This window comes from Condylura cristata, unplaced genomic scaffold (assembly GCF_000260355.1).
Source record: "Condylura cristata isolate star-nosed mole 26May11 unplaced genomic scaffold, ConCri1.0 scaffold00029, whole genome shotgun sequence".
NCBI classification, from domain to species: Eukaryota; Metazoa; Chordata; class Mammalia; order Eulipotyphla; family Talpidae; genus Condylura; species Condylura cristata.
In genome coordinates, this window is record NW_004567130.1 from 18,972,967 (window position 1) to 18,997,590 (window position 24,624).

Consider the following 24,624-nt stretch of genomic DNA (forward strand, 5'->3'; position numbering starts at 1 on the left):
GGCCCCAGGAAGGGTCCCAGGCAGTCCCCAGGAGGGTCCCCAGGAAGGGGCCCCAGGAAGGGTCCCAGGAAGGGGCCCCAGGAAGGGTCCCAGGCGGTCCCCAGGAAGGGTCCCAGGAGGGTCCCCAGGAAGGGTCCCAGGAAGGTTCCCCAGGAGGGGTCCCCAGGGAGGGTCCCAGGAGGGTCCCCAAGAAGGATCCCAGGCAGGTCCCCAGGAAGGGTTCCCAAGAGGGGTCCCCAGGAAGGGTTCCCAAGAGGGTTCCCGAGGAAGGGGCCCCAGGAGGGGTCCCCAGGAAGAGTCCCAGGAAGGGACGTGGACAGGGACTGGACGAGGAGGTCAGCCAGCCCGCAAGGCGCCCTCCCCATCTTGGTTGGCTCTCTCTGGGGGCTTAGTGGAACATTCCACTATTTCAAGGTTTCTTGATCTCTTGGCCAGTAGGAATGCTCACCCCAGGCCCCCCTCCCGGCTTAGGGGGCGCTGGGCCTGTGGGGTCAGGCATGGCAACACAGGCCTGCTACCCAGTGTCGTGGTGACAGCGCCGTGGCAAGAGAAAGTGCCCTCTCTCCTCCCTCCCCATCCTTCTGGGATGGGGCACAGTGGGTCCTGCTCAGGGCCTTATTTTTAATGGGTCACCTCTGCTGACCACAGGTGTGTGGGGGGAATTCCACGTGTGGCCACCTCTGTGGGTGATGAGCTACAGCCCATTGGATCGGTGAGGGGCAGGAATCCCCCACCCCCAAGCTTCTCTCTCAGCAGGTGGAGTGAGCTGGAGGGGAGAGGTCCCTCTATGGGTCTTCAGCAGATAGCGTAGCCGGTCTTTGAAGTCCTGTTTTCTGTCCCTGTCTATCTTCTTCCTTAAAAGTGCCGTTTACTACTATGATGTTAGAGCTTTACTTTAGCCCATTTCATTCTCTACTTTCTTTCCACGATTTTCACCACTCCAGCATTCTTGGAAAGAGAATGGAGTGGTAAGTAGAAATTAGTCCTGTAGAGGCCAAGTCCCCAAACTCCCGCCATGTTTTAGCGGCTCGTGGCGCAGGATGCATGGAGTGAGGGTGGCGCGTGGACGGCTCCATGTGCTCAGCCTCAGGCTTCAGTGTCGACTGTCTGTTCTCCCCTCAGTTTTGATCACGACGTTTTTCATGGCTTGGGAAGAAACTCCGAAGTTTTTGTTTCAAAGCTTCCTTTTTTTCTCATGCGGAACAGTGAAGGAGGTTAAGGCCTCAGCCCGTCTGTCGTCCGTTTCCAAAGCATCGTATGGCCCCAGCCGGTCTGCTGGCAGGCAGGGGGTGGCGGGCAGGGAGAAGGCAGTTTGCAGGGGCCCCGGGGCCTTGTGTCCTGCCGTGTGAGCGCCTGCTCACCAGGCCTCTGGGTGGGATGGCATTTCATATTTATTTTTAGGTTTAGGATTCCTGTGCGAATATTATCGTTACATAAGCCTGCGAGGCTTTGATTGAAAAAGGCCTCACCCCTGATCCCACTTCAAAATAACGCTAAGATGTTCCGTGAGCATATTTTTCTTTAGAGAAAAAGACGAGGTGTGGTGGAAAACCAGAGCAGAGCGAACCGCTACTGAGCCCCAGACCAAGACAGGTCGCGGAGACGTGCCGTCCCCCCCTTGGGAGCGACCCTGCCCAAGTCAGGGGAATGACGTTGAGCTGTGAGCTCGGCTCCGCCGGGGCAGCGGCCTCTATTTATGTCCCATGAGACCAGCTGCTGGCACGGGACGGGGATGAAATGCCTCACTGTGTGCTGTGGGCCACCGGCCCCACACTTGCCATTTCGGTGACAGGCCGGCTGTGAGATCTGTCAGCAGGTGCTGCTCACACAGGGTGACGTCCGCGGCGCTGTCCTGGACGTGGTGCCTAATTATAGCCACGGTTCAGAGCGTGCCACGGCTGTGGTAATCCCTGCTCTCTGCTGTGGAATCCCGTGCCGTGGGGAGAACTCAGTGAAGGTGTTTTTGCTTTTAAGCAGGGGATTTTTAATGGTAGTGAGGGGCCCATACGAGGGAGTGCCACCTCGGCCGTCTGTGAGTGCCGTTCGGTGGTGAGAAGTCACCTGGCTGCTGCCGACCTCCAGGGCGCTCTCCATCTGGAGGAAGGGAGCTATGGAACTATCTCCCCGTTCCACAGTGACCTTCCCTTTTCCCTGCTCGCCCAAGCCCTGGCAGCCAGCACTGCCCTTTCTGCCTGCAGGTCTGAGCCATCGAGGCGCCTCGGAACGGGGCACCAGTACAGTGGCCGGTCTGGCTCACTTAGCGTGACCTCCGTGAGGTTCAGCCACGTTAGAACGTGGGCCAGCGCTGTCTTCCTTTTTAAGGCTAAGTAATATTTCTCCACGTGTGTGTCCCGCCCCTTGTCCATCGACAGGGGACACAGCTTCCTCCTTTTGCCCGTTGGGCCTGGCTTTGTAAACATGGACGTGCAACTCTCTCTTGGGACCCACCTTTCAACGCCGCTTTGATTTTATACCAGAGACCTTTCTGGATAAATCTGGGATCCTTTTTTGGAACATGTGCACTATTTCTTCCCCAAGAAGCCAGTTCGGAAGACACTGACTTTAGCGAGTGTGCCGGGCTTTTCGAGGTACTCACCTCCCCGAGGTGTTTTGCAGACGGGGGTAACAGTATTTCTGTCGGCATAAATTCCGCTCTCTCTGAAGGCCTTTGACTCTTGGAGAGCGTCAGTGTTTAGGGTAACCCAGGGACTGCGCACTCAGCCTTGAGTTAGCCGGGAGCCTAATCAGGAGGTGACTTGTGAGAACAGCAATAGCAATGCAGGATATAGAACAGCAATGCAGGGTATGTGCGCTATCTCCCAGCCTGGCCCTGGCCTTCCGTGCTCGGAGGCTAGCCCAGGCCTTTTAAGGCCATGACTGTGTGTGCAACCTCAAAGGTCCTCACGTCTTTGATCTGTCTGCCCCTCAATGATACCCCCAAGCTTCTAGCAGCTGCCGTGCGCCATGAGAGCCACTCATCCCACGCTCAGAGTTCTGATCGGCTGTGGTGGCCCACGAGAAGCCTGGCCCCGCGTGTCCGCGCTGAGATGGTCCCCACGCCGTTCGCTTTGGAGCAGCTCCCAAGCCGCCCTCTGGCCTCCGAGGTGGCCATGTTGGGTCAGGCAGCACGGAAGGACACTCCGTGGGCAGCTGCCCAGGGTCCGGATTAAACTGAGAGCTCAGGAACCTGAGAGTTGCTGCTGTTAGTGTTCTGCAGGGAGCAGCTGTTGACACAGAAGGGCCAGAACGCGTCTCCCCCAACGCAGTGGGCGTTCTCAGGGCTCACCTTTCTGAGGGGTGTCTCATCGCATTTTCTGGGGGGAAAACACACTGGTGGGAACAGTCACCCCAAAGCTCAGGAAGTTTCTCCATGACCAGCAGCTCGGCCTGCTTGACTGTAGTTAGGTCACTGAGCTGTTGGGTTTCCGATTCTTCATCTAGGGTGTGAAGCTCAATGGTAGCTGTCTTCCTGGGTCACAGGCCTTTGGGGTGCCAGCGGCAAGCTGGTTCACAGGGCAGGTCTTTAGCTACCGCAAGAGGCCACGTCAGCGTTCAAAGACGATTACTATGGTCTTTGTGCCGCAATTATTTGTTCATCCTGTCAGGGGTGGGTTGTTAACAGGACTGTGCCTGGCCGTGGGCAGGACGATGGGGCCTAAGATTCATTCCTAAATGACTTTAATGTACTTTTTTATTCTGGCACAGGGCAGGGTAACGCAGTTTACTTAGTCAGCCCTTTCTTAAAAGTTTTACGTTACTCATTCATATACACAAGAACTGGGGTGTGGACCGGAAGTGCAGGGTGAGGGGACCCCCAGAGGCAGCGCAGGGAGAACAGGTGTGTCCCCTAAAACCCACCGCTGAGGGGGCAGCGGGGAGACCGGCGGGGTCTGCTGCGCCGGGGGGCCGTCCCTGGCCGGGGGTGGACTCGTCCCAGCCTGAGAACGCTGACTTCACCCTGGCACCGCCCGGAGGCCCCTGTTTAGTTACCATGTTCAGGTCTGGGACTCAGTGGGGTTCACATACCCCATTGCTGTGCGGCCACCCTCTGCCCTGGGCGCACGTTTTGAGGCTAGGGTTTGCATTCTTGGGTACTTGGAAAACAGGAAACCGTGTGATAGAAGTGGCAGGCACAGGCCGGGTGAAGCACAGGAGTCCTAGAGGCTCGGGGGCCGTGGCTTTGTCAGGGGCAGGCTGGGGTACAGCTTCACAGGAGCAGTAACTACCCGCATGCTGCGGAGCGAGAGAGCTGGCATTCCTGGCCAGAGGACAAGAGTGGACAGTCGGGGAGTGCCGGGGCCGTGGTACACGTGACGTCATGTAACGGTAAGCAAACGCCGTCATGGTCCCCTGTCCCCTCTGAGAAGAGAGGAGGAAGCAGGTGCGGCTCATCCAGAGAACAGAAGACACGAGCAGGCAGGCGACCCCGAGCGGGCCGCGGCTCCGGCTGCCAGCCGCATCCTGGCACGCGTCTGCGCTCCTGGGGTGTCTGAGGCAGCGCGAAGGCAGGGGATGCTCCCCGGGACCAGAGGTGCGGCGGTTCAGAGAGACCGCAGGGCCGGGCGAGGGGCTCCGGGCTCCGCACGTGTCTGCCCCGGGGAGATCCAGGCTTGGAGAGGTACAAGGCAGGTGGCCACAGACCCGAGGCGGAGGGTCTGGACAAGCCCCACGGACTGTGCCGGGCCGGGGGCCGGGACTGGACTGGGGCGGCGGAGGCCACGGTGAGGAAGACGTCGGCTTGAGCGTGAGCAGGAGGATGCAAGAAGCCCTGTGGTGCCCAGCAGGCTGCGGGCGAAACCCGCTTACGCAGACACGATAGCAGCGTCAGAGCCCCTGGACTTCAAGGTCAAGATGGCGCGCTGACCAGTAGCACAGAACGAGTCTGCTGCGTCCCAGTGGGCAGCTGACTGCTCACAGCGGGCCATTCAGGGCAGGGGCGAGCTCCGTCGGGCGGACTGGGCAAGCTGGGCAGTGCTGGGCCCGAGCTCCGTCGCCGCCTGGAGGCGGAGAGGAGGCCTTGCGGGGCGGCCCTGAGAGCGGACTCAGAAGTCCCTGCGCCCAGGCCCTTGCGTGCCGCCTGGGCTTCTGGAACCTCACGGGGCTGCCGGGGCCACCTCGCGGCTTTGCGGCTCCTGGCGCCGGCTGCCTTCACCCCGAGCCACGTTCACCCAGAAGAAACCTGAACCCCAAAGAAGATTCCCCGGAGCGTGGGAGGAGGACGCCAACTCTTAGCCGGCAAAGTTAATTAGCGCAGCTCCAGGGAACTGCCAGAGAGCTCGGCAGTCTGCAGCTGGCAGCCACCCACAGGCAGGCCCAGCCGTGGGCGAGCGGAGCAGGAGGAGTCGAGCAGCGGGACAGTCAGTGGTGCGCCGTTGCCCTGGGAACGGTGCGGATTCGGCAGGAGCCAGGGCTGGGAGCACCTCGGCTCCCTACCTGGCTGGGCCAGTATCAGAGGCAGGAAAAGCTTGAGCGCGAGATATTGGTCTTCCCAAGAAGGCTGTGGACATTTCTGACGCGAGCACGCGAGTGTTTGGAGGTGCCGGAAGGGGCGCACACACCCCCTTTCCGCATTTCGGCCATCACAGAATGTCCCCAGCCCAGTGGAGCGGGGGGCGGGCCAGCCGCGGGAGTGGACCCATGGCAGGTCTCAGGGCGCGGCCAGCCCAGCTCCAGCAGCAGAGGTGGAGAAGCTCCCTCAGGCTGCGGAGAGCAAGTCGGGATACGCGGGGGGTCAGAGCCCCGGCTGGGCAGCCGCAGCACCCCGCGGCCCTGTGGCCAGGCCCCCGCCTGCCCTGGTTGGTCCGATGTGGCGTTCCCACCGCCCAGGCCGGGTCAGCTGGACCTGCGAGGCGCCCCCGGGTGCTGCCTGTCTTGGCATGGGGAACACCTTCCCGGAGGCCCCGGACCTGCACCTTCCTCCCTGGAGGCCTCCGGCCTCCTGAGGCTCCTGCTGGGCCAGAATGGCGTCTCCTTCCCAGAAGACGCTTTGCGCAGGGCGGGCAGGGATGTGCCTTCCACCTTCTACCCAGGGGACCTGCTGGACCGTCCGCAGTGTCCGCCGCAGGCCTGGGGTTAGTGGTGCAGCTGCCACGGGGCCACGAGGAACGCTCTTTGCTGGGTCACGTCAGAGCTTATATTCACATCTGCAGCGTTGGGATTGCGAGGGGCATCGCTGGCTTCAGCACCATCAAGCACTGCCACAGTCACAGGTGTTCGCAGGCTTCGTGAAGCCTCTGCCCACAGAGGTGTTCGTTCCCTCCCATGCTGGTGTGCTTCTCAGAAATGCTTTGTAAATAGATTTCCCCCAGATGGAATCCTAGCTTTAAGAGCCGTTAAAGGCATACTGTGTACTTAAAAAAAAAGCAATTGGGAAGGCGAAGATTTGAGTGAAAAAGAAATCCTTCTCATAGATTTATTTAAATTATGATAAAATGTGTCATGGCTTTTTCGAAGAAAGTCATGGTGACCGAGATTTGATTTGAAATGACATTTTTCCACGTTGCAAGCCTTCGCCTAATTACTGAAGAAAATTCCAGAGTGTTTGTGCTGCGGGTAAGCCCAGCCTTCCCAGGGCCGCTCCGAAGCAGCAGCTCCAGCCGTGCTCTCCTCACTCAGCTGCCTTCATTTCCTTCTTCCTCTCGCTCTCTCCCCTTGACCGAGCTGCGCTCACAGATCATGGCGCGGAAGCCTCGGGCGCCCCGTGCCGCTCACCTCCTGGGTGTGCGGGCGCATGACGGGGGACCCTCGCTCCAGGGTCTGGCGGCCCCAGACTGCCAGCCCCTCCTCTGACTTGCGGAGCAGAGCGGGCCGGGCCGCCCACTCTGCGGTCACTGGTCTGGGGACACCGGCCGGGACCTCAGGGAAGGTTAACAGAAGGTCCTGACCGGCCCTGGGGCCGCAGCGGGTCACAGCTGGCATCAGGGAGCTGTCCCAGTCCCCTGATCCCCGGCAGGGAGGGACCCCAGGGCACGGCAGACCCCTCCTGTCTCCCTGCTGCTCCCCTTAGCAGTGGGCTTCACTGGATCCGCCTGTCCTGCTCCCCACTCTGTCTCTCGGGAATCCTCTCCCTCCCTCCCCCCGCACCTCTGGCCTGCGCCCCAGTTCTGTGTGCATAAATCAATAAACTAAAAAAATAATAAGGTTGTGGCCCAAGTAATGTGTGGGTAGAGTCAAACCCCTTTTCTCAGAGTACTGACCTATTGCTGAACTTTGAAAAAGGCAGGTCTTGGTGAAGTGTGATTTCTCATGCTTGACAAATATAAATACTGGTGTCTAGGGCGTGCATACCTCACTTTAGAGCACCTCCCGGATACTGCGTGTTTCTTCATTGGGATGTTCGCTTTATGGCGGTGATCTGGAAGCAAGCCCGTGACGCCTCCAAGGTGAACCTGCAACTTCTGAGTCTCTGACCTCGCGGCTCCTTTAGGAGATCATGCTTGGCAGAGAGCTGTGGGACGTGAGCCTAGGTCTGGCGGGGTTCAGTCCCCTCTGAAATGCATGTTGCTGGCGGACTTCACGTTACATGCATTTTCTGCTGTGTGCGTGGACTTGTCAATGTTGCACATTCTCGTAGCCAGGCAGTTTGATGTTCACACGTGCTGGGCTTTCGAGATGCCTCGTTTGCGCACGTGAAAAAGAAAGAGTTAACGTTACTTAAATACCTCAGCCGTTTAGCAAAAGTGGAGCTCCAGGTTTGCTCCTGACAGTTTATGTTTTTTCAGAACATACTTTTTATGTTGAGAGACTTGAAAATCAAGAGTGGGGTGGTGACAAATCTATTGAGTGATACAATTGTGCTGCATACAAAACGTTCCCTCATTGCTGTGGGGAACCCCTCCACCCCCAGACCCGGGGTGGGGGGGGCGGTCCCCGATCAAGTCCTTTAAGGGCTTGGTAGGGAAGAAGGAAAAGTCCGGTCAGAAATTCCTGATGGGTGACAGCAGCTTCTATTGCTGTAACTGGACACCAAGGATGCCACAGGGTTTCCATTCTGCGGGCCCAGCCCTGGGACGGCGTGTGCTAACCCAGTGGGCTTGAAGACCCGGTGTGGAAATTGGGGTTCTTTTTTTTTTTTAAAGATTTATTTATGCACACAAGAACTAGGGGTTATGGGCCACGGGTGCAGGGGATGAGAGGATACCCGAGAGACAGTGGGGAGCAGAACAGGCCGATCCACGGCTGAGGGGGCGACGGGGAGACAGGAGCGGCCTGCTGCGCCCTGGGGTCCCTCCCTGGCCGGGGAGCGAGGTCGTGGGACAGCCTCATAGTGCCGAGACTTAGCCCAAAACAGGGGTCTTATTGTGAAAAAAAAAAAAAAAAAATGTGGAAGTAGCGCTTTCTTGTGTGATTAACTTCAGAGCTCTAGGGTTGCTCGTTACATCCAATTTAAGTAGTTTTTCTTTTCGGGTAGAAATAGAGGAGGGACGCAGTCAACGAGCTAACACAGTCACAGACAAGGCGGCGGGCGCAGGGCCGGGGCTGACGCCTTGCGCACGTTCTGAGGTGTAACTCAGGTAACTGCCGCAGTCACTCGCGCTCACGACGGACGTCGAGGCAGACGTTGTGGAGTCACAGCTGGGGAAATCCGGTGACTGTTTTACCCTGTTGCCTACTCGGCCGCTTCCGCTACACCGTGGCAGCAGGTGTGAGGGGATCGAACCCGAAAGCCTGTGGTTATCTGAAACGGTTCAGGATACAAAGACTTTGTTGTGTGTTTAGGAATACCTTGTGCTCAGCACAAATCTAGGCAAGGGCTTCTTTTTTAAAAAGATTTATTTATGCATACAAGAACTGGGGTGCAGGCCAGAGGTGTGTGTGGGGGGGGGTGAGAGGACTCCCCAGAGTCAGAGTGTGGAGCAGGACAGGCAGATGGACTGAAACTCACTGCTGAGGGGAGCAGACAGGAGGGGTCTGTGCACCCTGGGGTCCCTCCCTGGCTGGGATGGAGCTCAGCTGCAGGGCTGTGGGCAGCCCCACAGAGCTGCTCTGTGACCCCCGTGCCACCAGGGAGGCCGGGGAAAGGCTTCTTGACGTAGGCAATCCCGTCTTCCCCCTCCAGCATGGAGTGGACGGGAACTCCGGATGTGCCCGGCTTCCCTGGTCTTGTCTCTTGTCCCTGCTATTAACCGCTGTCCCCACACCTTAGACTACCTGGCGGGGGATGTTCCTGTCAGAACTGCACACGGGTTCAGACACCGGTGCAGAGTGGAGTGACAGAGCGCGGCTTCCTTCTAAGTGAAGGCTTCCATGCCTTTGTGGGCAGCCATTTATTTGGGTCCCTGAGAACAGTAACAGCATGGTGGACTTGAATTAAGGAATATTTATTTTGCTGTCTGTGTAGTACAAGCTGCTTCTCCAGTTATCAGGATGGGCTGGGGGGGGGTGGGTGGGGGGGGGAGCAACATCAACATATTTTTCTTGACGCTTGAATTCACCCTCCAGGAGAGAACACTGCACATACAATAAGCGGAGGTATTGGCTAAAACCGAGCCACAGTCGCTCTGCCCTGCCACGGAGCCACACCGTGCAGTTACCCGGCTCGAGGGAACACGCTATTTTGGGAAGCGTAACTCAGGATCAATCATCTGTAAGGCTGCTTGTTGGAGGCTGCTCTGCTTTGCTTCCCAGAAAGTGCGCGGAGGAATTCTCCATGTGGCTTCTGCCAGCGTGGAGGAGGCAGGTGTGACCCCACGGCACCCCCAGTCCTGACTAAGTCAGGCTCCTGGCCTTGGGAAGGCATCACCAGAGCTCTCTGCGATTCTTTGCGCTTACCACAGTTTTGGGGAACCGTTGAGAGCAACAACAACTTAGGTTTTGATTTGCTGTGGGTAGCTGGACATGGGCTCCCAGCCCTAGAATAGCTGGGCAAGAATGCGTATTTCTACTCTAAATTCTTTTTTCAATTTAACAGTTAAAAGGAGGCGTTTCATAAGCTCACTTGTTAACTGTCATTTAGAAGCGAGAAAGCTAGCTTTTTTCAGAGTTAAAATTTCATTTCAAGAATTTTATAACTTCCCTCAGACTTATAGGGGAGGTTACTTAGACTGCAAACTAGCCTTGGAAATCAACGGCTCAGAGAAGCGTTTAATGTCCTTGCCGTGTTGGTTAACTAGCTCGAGGACTGTAGGATTACAGACGTGAGTAGCTGCTGCTGAAAATAAGAACCACGAGATGAGTGGTAAAGCGCCTATAAGCGGTCATGAAATGTTTATAGGGAACTTTCTGGAACAGATGGAAATACTTTAGTTTCTAGATAAATGTTAGGTCTTTATGAAACAGAGAAAAGTGCTAAATAATTCAAGCCTGGCATTATTTATGGCGATCTGTATACGAGGGGACGTGGGACACCAAGGCCTTTAAATGGAGCGGGACATGGAGAAACCAATGCCGGATGTAGACAGGTGCTGTTTCACAGGACAAGGAGGGATACCGCAACTTAAGACCAGTGAATGGTAGATTTCAGTTACTCTGTGTATCACTCTTACGCATTAATTGCCAATTGTCTTCAGTAAAATTTAGATCTGAGTAATGAATGGTTTTGTCTATTTGAACGTTGACCTCTTTTTAGAAGCCTCTGAAACTAGTTATGAATAGACACGTCTTTTTCCAATTTAATTAAAGTAGCATTTCACGGGAGGCCCATGGCTTTATATCCTTGTTAGTATTTTGGCAGGAGAAGACCCCTGCAGGTGCAGGTCATCACAGCTCCCCCCACCGCGGCGCCGCTAGTCCCTGGCCATTGTATAAGATAATTCTTCCCGAGGAATCAGTTCAAAAGAGAATCCAGGGAAAGGCACATTGAGAGACCAGGAACAGTGGCCTGAAGTCCATATGGCAGCAGGCTCTCTTCTGTGGGAGGAGGGGCTTTGGCTTTGCCCGGAGCAGAATGCAATCCTTGTTTGTAGACAAGACGTCCATGCGCTGCGCTTAACTCTCGGACTTAGAGTTGCCGAGAATGTTGAAACGCTGCTACAGACTACCCATGCTTCGCGTTGAAGCCCAGATTTTTCCCCACGGGAAAGTGGCCTTGTTCACATTTTCCCTTTCCAAGTCCCAGAGCTTTAATTTGTTCCCCTCTTTCTGAAAGAGCTGGAGGAGATGCTAACTGTTACATGGCAGGAAGACGACTGCTTAAATCGGACTCAGTCTGGGCTCCACTTCTTCGTCGAAAACCCAAAAGGTCACCCCCGCCCCGTTTGGTAGTTTCAGAGCTTGTCTTTAGGTATTCTGCACAGCCCAGGAACTGAGCGGAAGGGAGCCTTACCCACCTGGTGGCTGATGCCGAAAATTCAGTTCTGTTTTTAGAACTTTCAGTCAAGTTGTCCGTTGCTTGTACAAGGTGTTTCCTTGGGGGAGGCCTAGAGCACCGTGTCTTTTCTTTTCTTTCTTATTTTTCTTCTTTTTTTTTTTTTTTTTAGCATTTCAAGACTTGTGGTTAAGTTTGACATCATAACACCTTTTCAGAACCTGGATCTTGAGCAGATACACATTGCTAACTCGAAGTCTTTCCTATCTTTTCCATTTAAAACAAAAACAAAGCCTGAGAGCTGTCTTCTGTGATCTGCCCTTGTGAGCCTACCAAATTAGGTCTCACTCAACAGACAGATACTTGGTGTCTGTGGTCAAGACCCCAGCTTCTCGGTGATTTAGAGGGTTCCGGGGTACCACGCAATAGCTACATCTGAGAGCATTTCCTCTCTTCCCTGCCAGTCCTTAAGGCGCTGTCACGGGATTATCCCACTTGGTGTTATTTGTGGGTTCTCTTTCCCTTAATTTGAGAGTGTTAGGTTTTCTAACAGTGCACAGAAAGAGATCTGAGTCCCGTGTCGGATCTTAGGTCACGATGCCTGAGGACGTGCCAAGTGCCAAGTTGGTCACTAGATTAATTAAGTAGTCGGCAAGTGAAGGAGACCCCGACTCTCCATTTCTCCTAAAAGCAGGAATTTTCTCTGACTCTGCTATTCCCTGTAAGGCAGGAGACGAGTCTGTGTGAAAGGCACCCACCCTCACAGACGTAGAGACCCCTTATCGGCAGAGACAGGAGTGGGAAGCTGTGTAAACAAGCCCTACTTAGGTCACTCAGTGAGTTGTCCAAACCAGAACGCTCAGGAATTTCTTTGTCCTGTCTGTTCTTCGCAGATGTTTTGCTTCTTTGTGTAAAAACCATACGAGCAGGTTATTTTGCACATGAAATTAAATTGGCTATTCCCTTGCTGATCTGGCTTGTTGGTTTATTAATTAGTAGGCCAACCAGAGGACTCACAGGAGTTGAGGGGAGTATCACCCCCAAGTTGCTCGCTACCTGCTTGCAGGCAGAATCGGTTGGCATGAATGAACAGGGGAAAAGACTGAGCAGTTAAATTTGTATTTTTGGATCTCCCTGGACCCATATTTCAGAAAGCTTGTGATCCCAGACTCTGTAATCCGGTACGGTTGATGTTCCAATTTGTGATTGTAATAGTTCCAGCTCAAACTCGAACTCTTGAACAATGTTGAGTAGGTGACTGCCTCTGTATACGTGGATACAGGTGTGGACCTGGGTTCCGGGTTCTTTGGGTGTACAAGGCGAGTTAGACAAGCTGTGGCTGCTGTGTCACTCCTGGAGCCTGGCTCATCATGTGTGTATGCTTGCAGGCATGCACACATGAGCAAAACTGGTGTGACCTTCACCTTTACGCTGGATTGTCCTGGGATTTGCCTTTACCCCGGAGGTCATGTGAAGGCTCTCTGTGTCTGGCATAGTCTAAACTAAATCCTGATTTGAATCTTTTCCATTAAATTAATTGCCCCATAGGAATAACGCTTTAAAAAAAAATTGCTAGCAAAATCGTTTCACCCCCATCTGCAAAACTACTGTTCGGAATACCTTGTACCTTGAGGAAGTTAGTTATGCTAATGATGACCTTTGTTCTGTGATAAATCAGGAAAGTATAAGCGCTGGTGTCGTTCTGGAGCCTGGCTCCCAAACCTTCTTTCCTTGCACCCCTTTTCAGTGTACTGCCACCGTCTATGAAAGGCACTGAGCAAAAATGCATTTGTGCTTAGATACTGGATTACCTTTGTGCTCGAGAGGACTGAACTTCATCATGACAGTCGCCTACCTTGACTTTTCTATAAAATAACCTAAATCTCTTTCAACTTAATGTCCAGGCTCTCAGTCTTCTTGAGTTGTCTGCACTGACTTGTTCTTTGGCGTTTTCTACCACACTGATGTTTGCGAAATATTTTCTGGTCTCTTTGACTCCATCCCCCTCACAGCCAGTTCACGGATTAGGTCACTAGTCAATTGATCTGGGAAGAACTTGCCGCAGGGGGTGACTGGACTTGCCCACTGTGGTCACCCGGCTGGTCGGAGCCAGGTGTCCAATGTTGGGGTGGCTGTCTCTCAGGGATGGCGAACGGGGCCGCGAGAGCCTGGGTATGCAGCAGGATCTTGGAGACGGAGCCAAGATTAGCGGGCAGAAAGGTAAAGGTCTGCACGCTGTGTGGTGAGATGCTGGTTATGTCGGTTACAAAAGCCTGGGGCCCAGGTGACTTCCAGACAGTGTGCGCGGTAGCTGCGCCTTGGGACCACAGAATGAACGCACCCTACTTCCCTGCTCCCTGCTGTGCCTTAACATCGTTGAAGGCTGCTGGGGCAGCTGGGAGGTGAGTGGGGGTGGGCGGGCATTCGGCACCCCGCAGCTTGAAGTCTTTCAAGCTCAGATGATTACTGGATGTTGAGCATGCTGAGCGGTCAGTCACTGCGTGCAGGACTTCTCAGTTGGAGAACTCGCTGGGTGCTGAAGGCCCACAGGCGCGCCTCTGCAGTGTTTTACAAGGTGACTGAGGCCCTCTCTGTGGATGGTGCGTTAAGCGCAGCACTATGAAGCTGTCCAAAGCCACCGCAGCGCCAGTTCGATCCCCGGCCAGGGCGGGACCCCAGGGCGCAGCAGACCCTCCTGTCTCCCTGCGGCTTCCCTCAGCAGTGGGTTTCAGTCCATCCGCCTGTTCTGCTCCCCGCTCTGTCTCTGGGGTGTCCTCTCACCCCCACACCTCTGACCTGTACCCCAGTTCTTGTGTGTGGACATTGGGGAGGCTCAGAGCCCCTTCACCCTTCAGGTGTGTTCAGAGACCCTTGTGAGCAGGAATCCTGGCAGCGGGAGCCTGTGAGGCAGAACACGGCATGCGAGCGCCTGCTGGTGGCAGAGCAGCGAACGGCTGCTCCGGCCCAGCCCAGCCCCAGCGGAGTGCGGGTGGTGTCCAGGGCAGCGCGGGGGTGGTGTTCACGGTGGCTTCCTATTTCTTTCCCGGATGTTAGCCTCTGGGCTTACTTATACGTCATCTTTTTGTCTTTTTTCCCTAGCAGGGAAGCATCAGGACTTGAAGGACAAATAACTACGAGAGGGCAAAGGCAGAAATAGTCTCAGTCTGACCGTGACCTCGGGCCCCCCCAGCCTCCTGGAAGCGACAGCCCCGCCTACCCGGGCTCTGTTCCACCCACGGGAAGCAGCCCAGGGACTGACATGCAGCTTTTGACATTTCACTCTTGAGGGAAGACGTGACATGCAAACTGAAAAGCTTAAACACACTGACAGTTTCCCGAACTGGTTTCACTGACAGGCGGTGCTGCTCTGTGATTGCTGGGTTTACAGTCTAAAAGTCCTTTTTTAAGGATTTATTTTTGTTTATGCACGCACGAACTGGGGTGCAGACCAGAGGTGCGGGCGGGGAGAGGGTCTGCCTGAGACAGAGTGGGGAGCAGAGCAGGCAGATCCACTGAGACCCACTGCTGAGGGGGCCGCAGGGAGACGGGAGGGGGCTGCTAACCATAGCTTGATGCTCTGAGGCCTTCACCCCGCGCCCCCCAGGGAGGCCCTGGAAGCGAAAGTTTCCTGTCGGCACCCCCCCTCAGACCAGCTCCCCCCCGCCCCCCACGCCCGCCACACACCGCTCCCGCTGAAGGCCCGGCCCAGCCCCCGAGCCTTACTAACCTGTGCCACCTCGTTCAGAAAATCCCAGGAAATGTCATCTGAAGTTCCTATTTTATGTAATTGCTGTTAAAGTCAAAAGCTGGTTTAAAAAGCTTACAGGCATTTGATAGATGTCTGCTGTCAATATTTTCACTGGGAGGAAGTGAAGTGGTAAATCCAGTGGGCTCGAGGAGCCGGCCCAAGCCCGGAACCGGCTGCTGACAGAGCAGCCGCTGACTGGGACTTTGCGAGCAGTGAAGCCGGCGCCATAGAGACATGTCACGCCGTAGCAGTGAACACCTGGAGCTTAGATAATGCCACGATCAATGTCACTTCAGCTAGTAAAAGAGAAGGAACGGAAGATTAGTAGGAGAGGTGGGAAAACATTAAAAAAGTATAAATGCAGTTAAACGTTCTGTCGTCCAGCTTTGGATCTGTGCACCGACAGCTTCGTCGATCTTTGTACCTGTTCTGCTTGTTGCGTCTCGTTGTTGCACGACGCCGGTTTTGCCGTAGAAGCTCAGAAAACGCTCGTTGTCTTACCTGGTGTTTTGTTGCTGATGTCCAGGTGTGATTGCTTGAGGGTTGTGTGAGGAAAGAGTGAACTGAAGGGCGAAGCGGCCCCCATGCAGAGAACGGTGTCCACTCAGCTGGATACTTCTGTGTATCTGTGTAGTCAGGTAATAGCAGTCTCGTAGGTAGACATGTAAACTTTTCCTGCGAATTTATTTTTCCAATACACTTTTCCCCACTGTTCTTCATTTGAGATGTGAACTTTGTAAATATGAAAACGGTTTACGTAACCCGTGGTTTCTTGTTTAATTCAAACGGAGCCAAGTGAGCGTTCCGCCGTTCCCTAGAGCGGCCTTTACCGTGGAGGCTGTTCCGTGGATGGGCTTAACAACGCAAAGAAGCCAGACTCAGAGGCGTAGCATAAGCTTACCTCAGCACTTCAGTGGACACAGGTGCTTTCTCTGGGAAGTTTGTGCTGCTGATTATCATGGACTTGAGCTCTGAGAAGGCAGCATTCTGCCTTCTAGGGGCTTTGCATGAGAAACAACTGACTTCTTCTGCCACTGGATGGGGCTGACAGTTCTTGCTAACAGACATTTCTGGGAATCACCTTCAAGTAGAGTTTTCCTCGACCGCCACGCTGAGGGACCTTCTCTGGGCCTCCAGGTGCTGTGCAGGACTGTCCCAGAGGGGAGATGCTGAGGTCTGTGTCAGCTTCAGGTGTGTGGCCTGAGAACCTGGCGCCAGCAGTCCTGGGAGCTGCCTCGCTCCCAGCCTGCTCCTGTGCCCACTGCCCTCTCCGAGCACCCGCTCTGACCGAGAGGCCCTCAGGCAGGAAGCCAGTCTCTGGTATCGTCCTGCCCAGAGCTCTCGGCCCGTGACTGCTCACATTTGGGGAACAGATGCTGATTGTCCCGTTGCTGCCACTGCATCTCTGCCTCTGCTCTCTGCGACCTGAGCCTTCTTCCTGTCAGGTTTGTCCTGAGTGACTCTGGAGTCTGCTAGGAAGTAAAAGCATCAGCCTGCCCTTCCTGGAGATAGTCAAGGGGTTTTCCATCTTGTTCTCTTTGCACGGCTGAGAACATGTTTTATGCGCCCACTTGCAAGGTGCCAGAGACCTTTGTATTGGTCACCTGCTGTAGAGGAGCAGGGAATGACTGTTCTCCATGGATGAGGCGGAGGAAGGCTTGATCTGCAAGTAAGAGAAGAGGCTAGAGAGCATCCATGTGAGAGTTGCTTCTGAGTTGAGTGGTGGGTGGGGTACGGTGACCTGACATAAGCAGCCTGTGGGTTCCTAGGAACAACTCTGCTCAGTGCCTGGTGTGCAGCTTCGTCCCCTGGGTAAATCCGGTTGGATTAGACCGTGTGCCGCCCTGAGGGAGAGTGGGCATGGGGGAGGGGCCCATGGCCATTGGCCCTTACTCACTCCCTGGTCTGCAGCTATACAACTCACCTCCTGATATGTGGCCACGTCTTGTCTGACCATGTCCAGGGCCAGTGAAAACCCATCCGGAACCTCGTAGGAGCTGGAAGTGTCCAGAAGCCCCTGACTTCACTCAGGCAGGCTCAGCCTTTCAGCGAATCCCCCGAGTCAGCAACCGGGCGATGGACCTGCTTCTTGTGAGCCCTGGGGTTTAAGTTTCCTTGGTGCCGCAGAACATGGCCAAGGGAGACGTCGACCTTCTGCCTTGACGGTCTTGTCTGGTCACAGAACACTGTTTCCATTACGGAAGGGCATCGAGCCTGGTAATCTGGCTTGAGTCAGGGGCCTGCTTCCATTTCCGTTCCCCAAAGTTTAGTCCCCTTGGACCTTGGGTGCATGTTGCTGTCAAACAGCAAGGGAATCCGCAGAGGCTTTAGGTCAAATGTGTAGGGCTTTGCTGCTGTTGCTTTTCCCTCCAGGAAGCTTTTTACAGAGGACAATGGGACATGCAGAGGAACAGCCTCTGTGGGCCGCAGTAGTTCCAACTGTAACTAGGCGAAAATGAAACATCCTCACCAGGCCTGAACGTCCCTTTCAGAGTGCACAGGGCTCCTCTGCAGGCTCCTACCAGAGAGCTGCTGGGTGCCTCTTTCCACATGTGAGTGGGGTCATCATCACCTCAGCTGGCTTTAGGAACGCTAGTAAAGATGGGGGAAACTTCATTAGGCTGAACCAAACAAACTGATCTTCAGATTAAACTCATTCCCTGGCCATGCACTACTGAATAATGTCTCCTGATAGGCTGCCTTCATTGTATGTTTACCTGTAATAAGGCAGCAGCAGACGACTCCCCTGGGATTGCGTGGAGGAGTCAGGAAGCCGGACTGATTTCGTGAGCAGCTTTGGGGCTAGCCCAGGACTTCCTGTGACAGTGTCTCATGAAGGGACTTACAGGACATGGCGATACGGTGAGGTAGTTGGCACTTGCAACCTTTGTCCATTTTAAGTACATCCTAAATAAAAATAACTCTACACGTATTTTTTAAAAGATGAATTTTTCTGTGCATATAGAACTGAGGTATAGACTAGAGGTGCAGGGGCGGTGAGAGGAATCACGGAGACAGAGCGCGGAGCAGAACAGGCAGATCATTGAAGTCCACTGCTGAGGGGAGCAGCGGGCGGGTCAGGAGAGGTCTGCCGCACCCTGTGGGTCACCTCCGGGGTGGGGATCGAACTCATGCTGCAGTGGCTTTAGCTTCTTAGTGCTGCGCTGTAACCCGCTGCGCCACCAGGGAGGGCCAAAAAAATAACCCTATACATATTTTATGTAATTTTTTTCTTTCATCCGTTCTAACAACTCCCAACCTGTTATTGTCTTGTGCCTTTCCTGAACAGTTAGGTATATTATTGGTCTCAGTATTCTAAGTAAAAAAACTGTACTTTCATTTTACCTTAAGGACTCATTTATCTGGAAATGTCCACCCGTAGGCCAAGTCCGTCCCCTAAACCAGTGTCACCACACAAAAATAAACACACGTTCAACGACTCCCTTTGCTTTTCAATAGCTGTGAGTGGCGCGCGGCTACCACGATGACTGGGTGGTGGCGTAGATGCTCTCTTCTGTTTAGACTTGACTAGCGTTTAAGTGTGTTTTGGGAGGAATCGTCTCAATTTAGTGTTCATCATTTCTTGAAATAAGTGACTTACTCAGCTTTTAAAATGCTCCGTACCGCCAGGGAAAGCATCTTTGTGGAAGCAGTGTCTTCTGGTACTCTGACTAAGAAGCAGCCTGTGTTTTGAGGGGAGCGTTCTCTCCTCAGGAGCACAGACCCTACTCGTGTGTCTCCGTCCGGTGCGGTGCGCCGGCATTTTGTTCCTGAGCCTCTCAGCTGTTGTGACACAAGGGGACAGTTTGCATTCTTACCCAGCAGCTGCCAGAAATATTTCTAATCTGGCTTTGGCAGGAAATAGTGCACAAGTGAAAGCCAAGTTAAAAGAGTTTGAAAAATAAACAGAATAACTCCAGAGCTCCTTAGTATATATCCACCATTCCGCTGACGATCACTCTAGCAAGCTGCAGCATGGCGGGACAGTGAACCCTGCCACGCAGAGCGGCATCTAATTGTCTCTGAAGTCCAGGGCCTGCAGTATGGCAGTAGGGAGTCATTACTATTATTATTTTTTACAAAAATGATTGACTATACTGCCAATTTTAAAAATTGATTTAGTTACTAGCTTAAAGCTGTTGTTCATCCCAGATAAAGTAATTGTAGGTAATTAGTGGACTGTGGGTCCCTCCTCTCGTCTCCTTCTACGGCACAAGACCACCTACCTCTGCTCTAGAGTAAGATGTTTTCAACAGTCTTTAAACGTTAGTCACCCATTCTGCAAGCAGGCTTAATTTTGTTGTGTGAGGAGAAATAAGCACATTCTAACCCAGTCCGACTTTCCTTCAGAGTAAGGGGTCTCAGAAGTCGAGGGTATGGCTGTTCATGTGGCAGCTTTCCTCACGGGGGGCAGGAGGTCCTCAAGTTGCTGTATGGAATTGATCTAAAGCTAAGATTCTGTTGAAATCATGTCTTTGGGCTTCAAATCATTCTCTCCAGCAAGTTCTATCTGCTTTCCACCCCTCTATAACTAAGAGTCTTGACCAGGACAAAGAAAGAACAGGTTTCTAAACCAGAAAGAAGTAAATAAAATTATCACCATATGCAGGCGACCGGCTCTATATAGGAATCCCTAAGGGCTCGGCCGAAGGCTGTGACGTGCCATAAATGAGGTTGCCGGCTGCAGAGTCAGTATACAACAATACGTCACATTTCTGTGCTCCAGCAATGGAGTAGCAGAAGGAGAAATGATGACAACAGTTTCATCTGATCGCAGCAGAAAGAATAAAATACCTAGGAATAGCTATGGCGGCAGCCCCCTGCCCTCCCCCCCCCCCCCCCCCCCGGCGGGCTCTCCGCTGTGCGCTTTGGCCCAGCCGCCTCTTCTGCTGCCTGCTCTCCCGGGTGAGTCCCCGCACTCCTGCACCCAGGCCTCATAAGCATGAGCAAATAAATCTTTCTAAAAAAGGCAAACCAACAACCCCCCAATGGATTAAAAACTCTAAGGCCTGAAACCATAAAATATACAGAAGAAAACAAAGGTCGTAAGTTCTTTGACATTGGTGTCACTGATGTCTTTGTGGATTTGTCTCCAAAAGCAAAGGCAAAAGATAAGACAGAACAGAAGCGCGTCACACTAAAGACCTTCTGTACCACGAAGGACACTTGATGAAATGAAAAGGCGGCCCACGAGGGGGGGTGGCATTTGCAAACCATGCCAGACAACGGTTAATGCCCACTATATAAACAATTTGTACAACTTAACAACAACAAACAACCGATTCAAGAACTGGCCGAGGAGCTGAAGAGGCATTTCACCAAAGCAGGTGGCCCGGGAGACGCGTGACGATAGGAGGCAACTACGAATCGAGACCAGCGTGAGACTGGGCTATGCTCAGAAAGTGGAGGAGAAACTACCGTTGTTGCGGATGTGGAGAAACAAGTTCGCGGGGCTGTACGTCAGCAGCCATGGGAAAGAGCGTGGCGGTTCCTCAAAATCTAAAGCAGCACCGCCCTTGATCCAGCTCTCCCGCTTCTGGGTATTGACCCAGTGAAAGTGAACGTACCGCTCGGAGAGATGTGAGCTCCGGGCCCTGCAGGGCACTTGCACTTCAGCTGCTCTGGAGAACGACGGCTGGACGAGGACGGCACGGAGCACGTACCGCACTCCTTAGCCTTGATGGCGCCCTGTCACGTGGGACCACGTGCATGGGCCATGTTGCATGTAGTGAGGGAAGTCAGAAGGAGAAAGACAAAGGCCAAGTGATTTCAGACATTTGTTGAATGCCGTGAAGCAAAAAGCAAACAGATCAATGAAACAAGAAAACCAAACCTTTGACGCTAATACCAGAGTGGAGGTTTCCAGGCGGGAAGGGGGGGCAGGGAAGAGGACGGGCAGTGGGAACTGGACATTTGGCGGTGGGCATGCTGAGGTGACAGTCTGCACATCAGAGGCCCAAACCGTGACATAAACTAATGCCACCTCAAAAAAAAAAAATCTGTTTTCTCTAGAGAATCCAGGATATTCCAACCTCTCAGTTGCGCAGAATGTGAGCGATGTTGTCTGTGTGGAGCGTGACTGCTGACGAGGCCTTGCTAAGCCGAGTCTGGTTCTTGTTGCAGACTTTCACCGCCTGGTGTAACTCCCATCTCAGGAAAGCTGGCACCCAGATTGAGAACATCGAGGAGGACTTCAGGAATGGCCTTAAGCTCATGCTGCTTTTGGAAGTCATCTCAGGTTCGTCTTACGCTCTTCCCTAGGTCTTAGACTCTGGCTCTGCACTCCAGGTTGGCGCTGCTTTAGAGGTGAGGCTAGAACGTGTTATTGGCAAAGAGGAGTCTAACAGGACCTTCTGCCTGAAGTCATGTTTCTGCTCTAAAAGAGTCAATGCTGTTTAAAGTCGACTCACTAAAATGATGGGTAATTGGTAACCCATCTCAGAACAAAACGAGACGGAAAACATGACATGCGTACCCCACTGCCCAGCACCCGCTTTTCCGTTCTTGGTCTAGCTTGTGTGTATCCCGGAAATCACCTTTCATACAAACACAGCAAGAAGGCAACAGTGTCTTAGATACTGGCGAGACCACAGTTCACCCCCAGAGGTGCTCTGTGTTGCCTGCGTTTCGGGTGTCTGGTTTAAACTCGGGCTGGAGCTTGGCTCCCCTGAAGAAGCGTGACTGGGGAGGGTGTTACTGAGTCTCCCCTGGCCACAGAAAAGCAGGCAGCATCTGAGGGGTCCCGGCAGCCACCGCTGCCTCGAACCAGGCCCGGCACTTCTAAGCTTGTCAGCGGCTCGGCGTGGTCCAGGGACGCCCGCCGGTGTCTCTCTTTGCTCATTTCTGAGTGGCCCACTGGCCACATGGGCTGTGCCAGCAGATTCGGACAGCAGGTGGCCTTAAGGCGTGAGCCCTCGCTGGCCCACCTAATCGCGACGCCGTCTGGCTAAAGAAGCCAGGGGTTCACCCAACAGGACTATTTCTGCTTAAGGAAACCACATTCAGGACTCTGAACGCCGACGTCTTAGCTCTGCAGCCGGGGGTCACCTTCTCTGTGTCCACACTATTCTGTTTTCACCTGACAGGGGAGAGGCTGCCGAAACCTGACCGGGGAAAAATGCGATTCCACAAAATTGCTAATGTCAACAAAGCCCTGGATTACATCGCCAGCAAGGGTGTCAAGCTGGTGTCCATCGGGGCCGAGGGTAAGCGAGGGGCGGGGACCCTGCCAGGCACAGGGGTGGGGGTCGGGCTGCAGCTGTGTGGTTCTCCCCGGCCCCCTGCTCCACCACGCCCTGTGCCTTGTGCCACACGCCCTAGAATTGTCTGTAAAGATAATCAAGTACAACGCAGTCTTCTTCGAGCAGACACAAGCGTGAGGAAGAGCCTAGCCTCCCAACCAGTCTTGGCTGGGGCTAGTTATAGGAAAGACGTGGGCTCTTTATTCTCTGTGGGGGTCGGTGGCCCGGGGGCGGGCGGGGGCCGAGACCACCTGCCTCTGTAATACGCAGCTGAGTTCCTTAATGCCAGCTGGATGCGGTAAAAGTAGGGTCAGGGTGAAGGCGAGTCTGCCCTCAGCATTTGCTGATCTGGAATCTGAGCTCACCCACTCGTCACCCTTCGGAAATCCCTGCTCTGCGTGCAGTGGCTGTATCTGTGCAAGGAGCATGCTTCGTGCTTACTACTCACCCACCCTGCGGACAGCTGGCTTCGAATCCCACGCTGATGCCGAGTTGCATGGCACGCTTGGCGCGGACGCCTGCTCCCCTCGCGTCGGCTGCCGGTAGTAGCTCTGAAGTCCAACGTCATCGAAGACGTGCGGCTTGTAGGATAAAGGAAGGCGCTGACTACGCCGTGCTCACGCCAACTTGCCTCTTCTCACCTACAGAAATTGTTGATGGCAACGTGAAAATGACGCTGGGCATGATCTGGACCATCATCCTCCGCTTCGCCATTCAGGATATTTCAGTTGAAGGTAAAAGTCGTGGGGGCAGGGAGACACTTGCAGTGATCCAGACACTGAGCTCGTAAATGAAGACCCGGGTAGAGCGTGTGAGCCTCACAGCCCGCCTGGAGGCCGCGCAGGAGAGCTGTGACCCTGGGCGGCCCTGGGTCTTCACGGGCGTGGGGGGACCCCGCAAGGTGCCTTCCTGGGCGAACCCTTTGGGAGCAAAGAACGCATGTTCGGAGCAGAAGTCGTTTTTTAAAATCAGAACTTTCCGAGTTTCTTTATGGCTCATTCTACTGGCAGGCTCACTGCAGAAACCAAGTTTTTTTCTGGTGCAAAATAATCTGACGACTGAATTTGACGTGTTTCTTTCCTGCCTCCCGCTCCCCTCTCCCATCTTTCTCTCCGGCTACCCCCCCTTCCCCCCTGCTCGCTTCCTCTCTTTTTTCTCCCACAAGTCTCTCCTGTCGCACACTCTTCTGTGACTGCATGCAGTAGCACATTAATCCTTGGCTCTGCGCTGGAGACAAAAACCTTTAGTTTTTTACCCCACTGCCTTTCTTAATAGTTTGGTATGTTCAGCTCTTTCCAGAAGTGTCAGGCTGACACTCGAAACGAGAACGTCACCTGTTTAGACCTCACGTCACACCATGGGTAGCTGCAGGGTGCTCTGTGGGACGTCTGAGCGCCCCGTGAGCCTCCCCAGCCTGCGGCCCAGCCGGGAACCAGGCGGATGTGCGGGTGTCGCTCGTAGCTCCGGCCGTCTGCGCCAAGGCCCTTCTGGCGCCGGGCTTGTGAAGTGATTTTCACTAGTCATCAACCCGCCGTCAAGAGCCCCAACTTCCCTGCAGTTGCAGCATGCCCTGACGCCCTCCGGCCTTGCCCTGAGTCTCCTTCCCACCTCCATCTCTGCCTTCCAGCAGCGGGGCCTCGCGTGTCCCCGAAACTCAGGGGACGAGCTAACCGCAGTGAAGCGCCACCAACTGGGCACAGGAGTGACAAAGGCTCCCATCAGGCTTCAGCCCGGCTGAGGGGCTCGCACCTGTTCTTCTGTGGCAGGGCTCTGCTGTTGTGCGGATGAGACCACTCGGTGCTGTTCAGGTCCTGCAGCAGGTTCTGCTGTCCACGCTGCCCAGGGCCTGGGCTCAGCAGGCGCCTCCTCAGAGTGACATCACTGGCGGCGGGGCTCAGCGTGCGATGTGGGGGGGGGCACAAACACTGAATCCTGAGCTCGTGCAAAGGGCTTGTTGGGGGGACCTGTGAAGGGGAGAGTGGGGGTCAGAGCAGGTGATGCACCTTCAGGCCCAGCCTTGAATGGCCCCTGTCTGTGGGAAGGGGCCTGGGCCCGGGAGAGAAGAATCTAATTCTGCAGTCAGTCCTGAAGCTGCTGGTGCTGGTGAAAGTGCGGGGGATCTTCCGCCCACACTGCTCTCAGAGCCACCCCACGGTCACGAACCCCATGGTCGCGCACCCCACAGTCGTGTACCCCACAGTCACGCACCCCACAGTAGCGCACCCCACGGTAATGTACCCATGGTAGCGCTCCCCACTTGCTCAGTCTTGGCTGGCGCCTTCTGCCCAAGAAGGACTGGGGTGCTCTGGCCCAAGCAGGACTGGGGTGCGCTGGCCCAAGCAGGACTGGGGTGCTCTGGCCCAAGCAGGACTGGGGTGCTCTGGCCCAAG

The 24,624-nt window shown here is 54.5% G+C and overlaps 1 protein-coding gene across 1 annotated transcript in view; it reads left to right on the top strand.

The window, feature by feature from the left end:
- Positions 1-21,116: 21,116 nt before the first annotated feature.
- ACTN2 (actinin, alpha 2) overlaps positions 21,117-24,624 on the top strand; it is a 28,667-nt gene continuing 25,159 nt past the window's right edge. Inside the window, exons 1-3 of the mRNA XM_012730854.1 lie at positions 21,117-21,231; positions 22,079-22,198; positions 22,882-22,968. Of these exons, the coding sequence (XP_012586308.1) occupies positions 21,207-21,231; positions 22,079-22,198; positions 22,882-22,968 (232 nt within the window). The 5' untranslated portion in view covers positions 21,117-21,206. The remainder of the gene's footprint in view (positions 21,232-22,078; positions 22,199-22,881; positions 22,969-24,624) is intronic.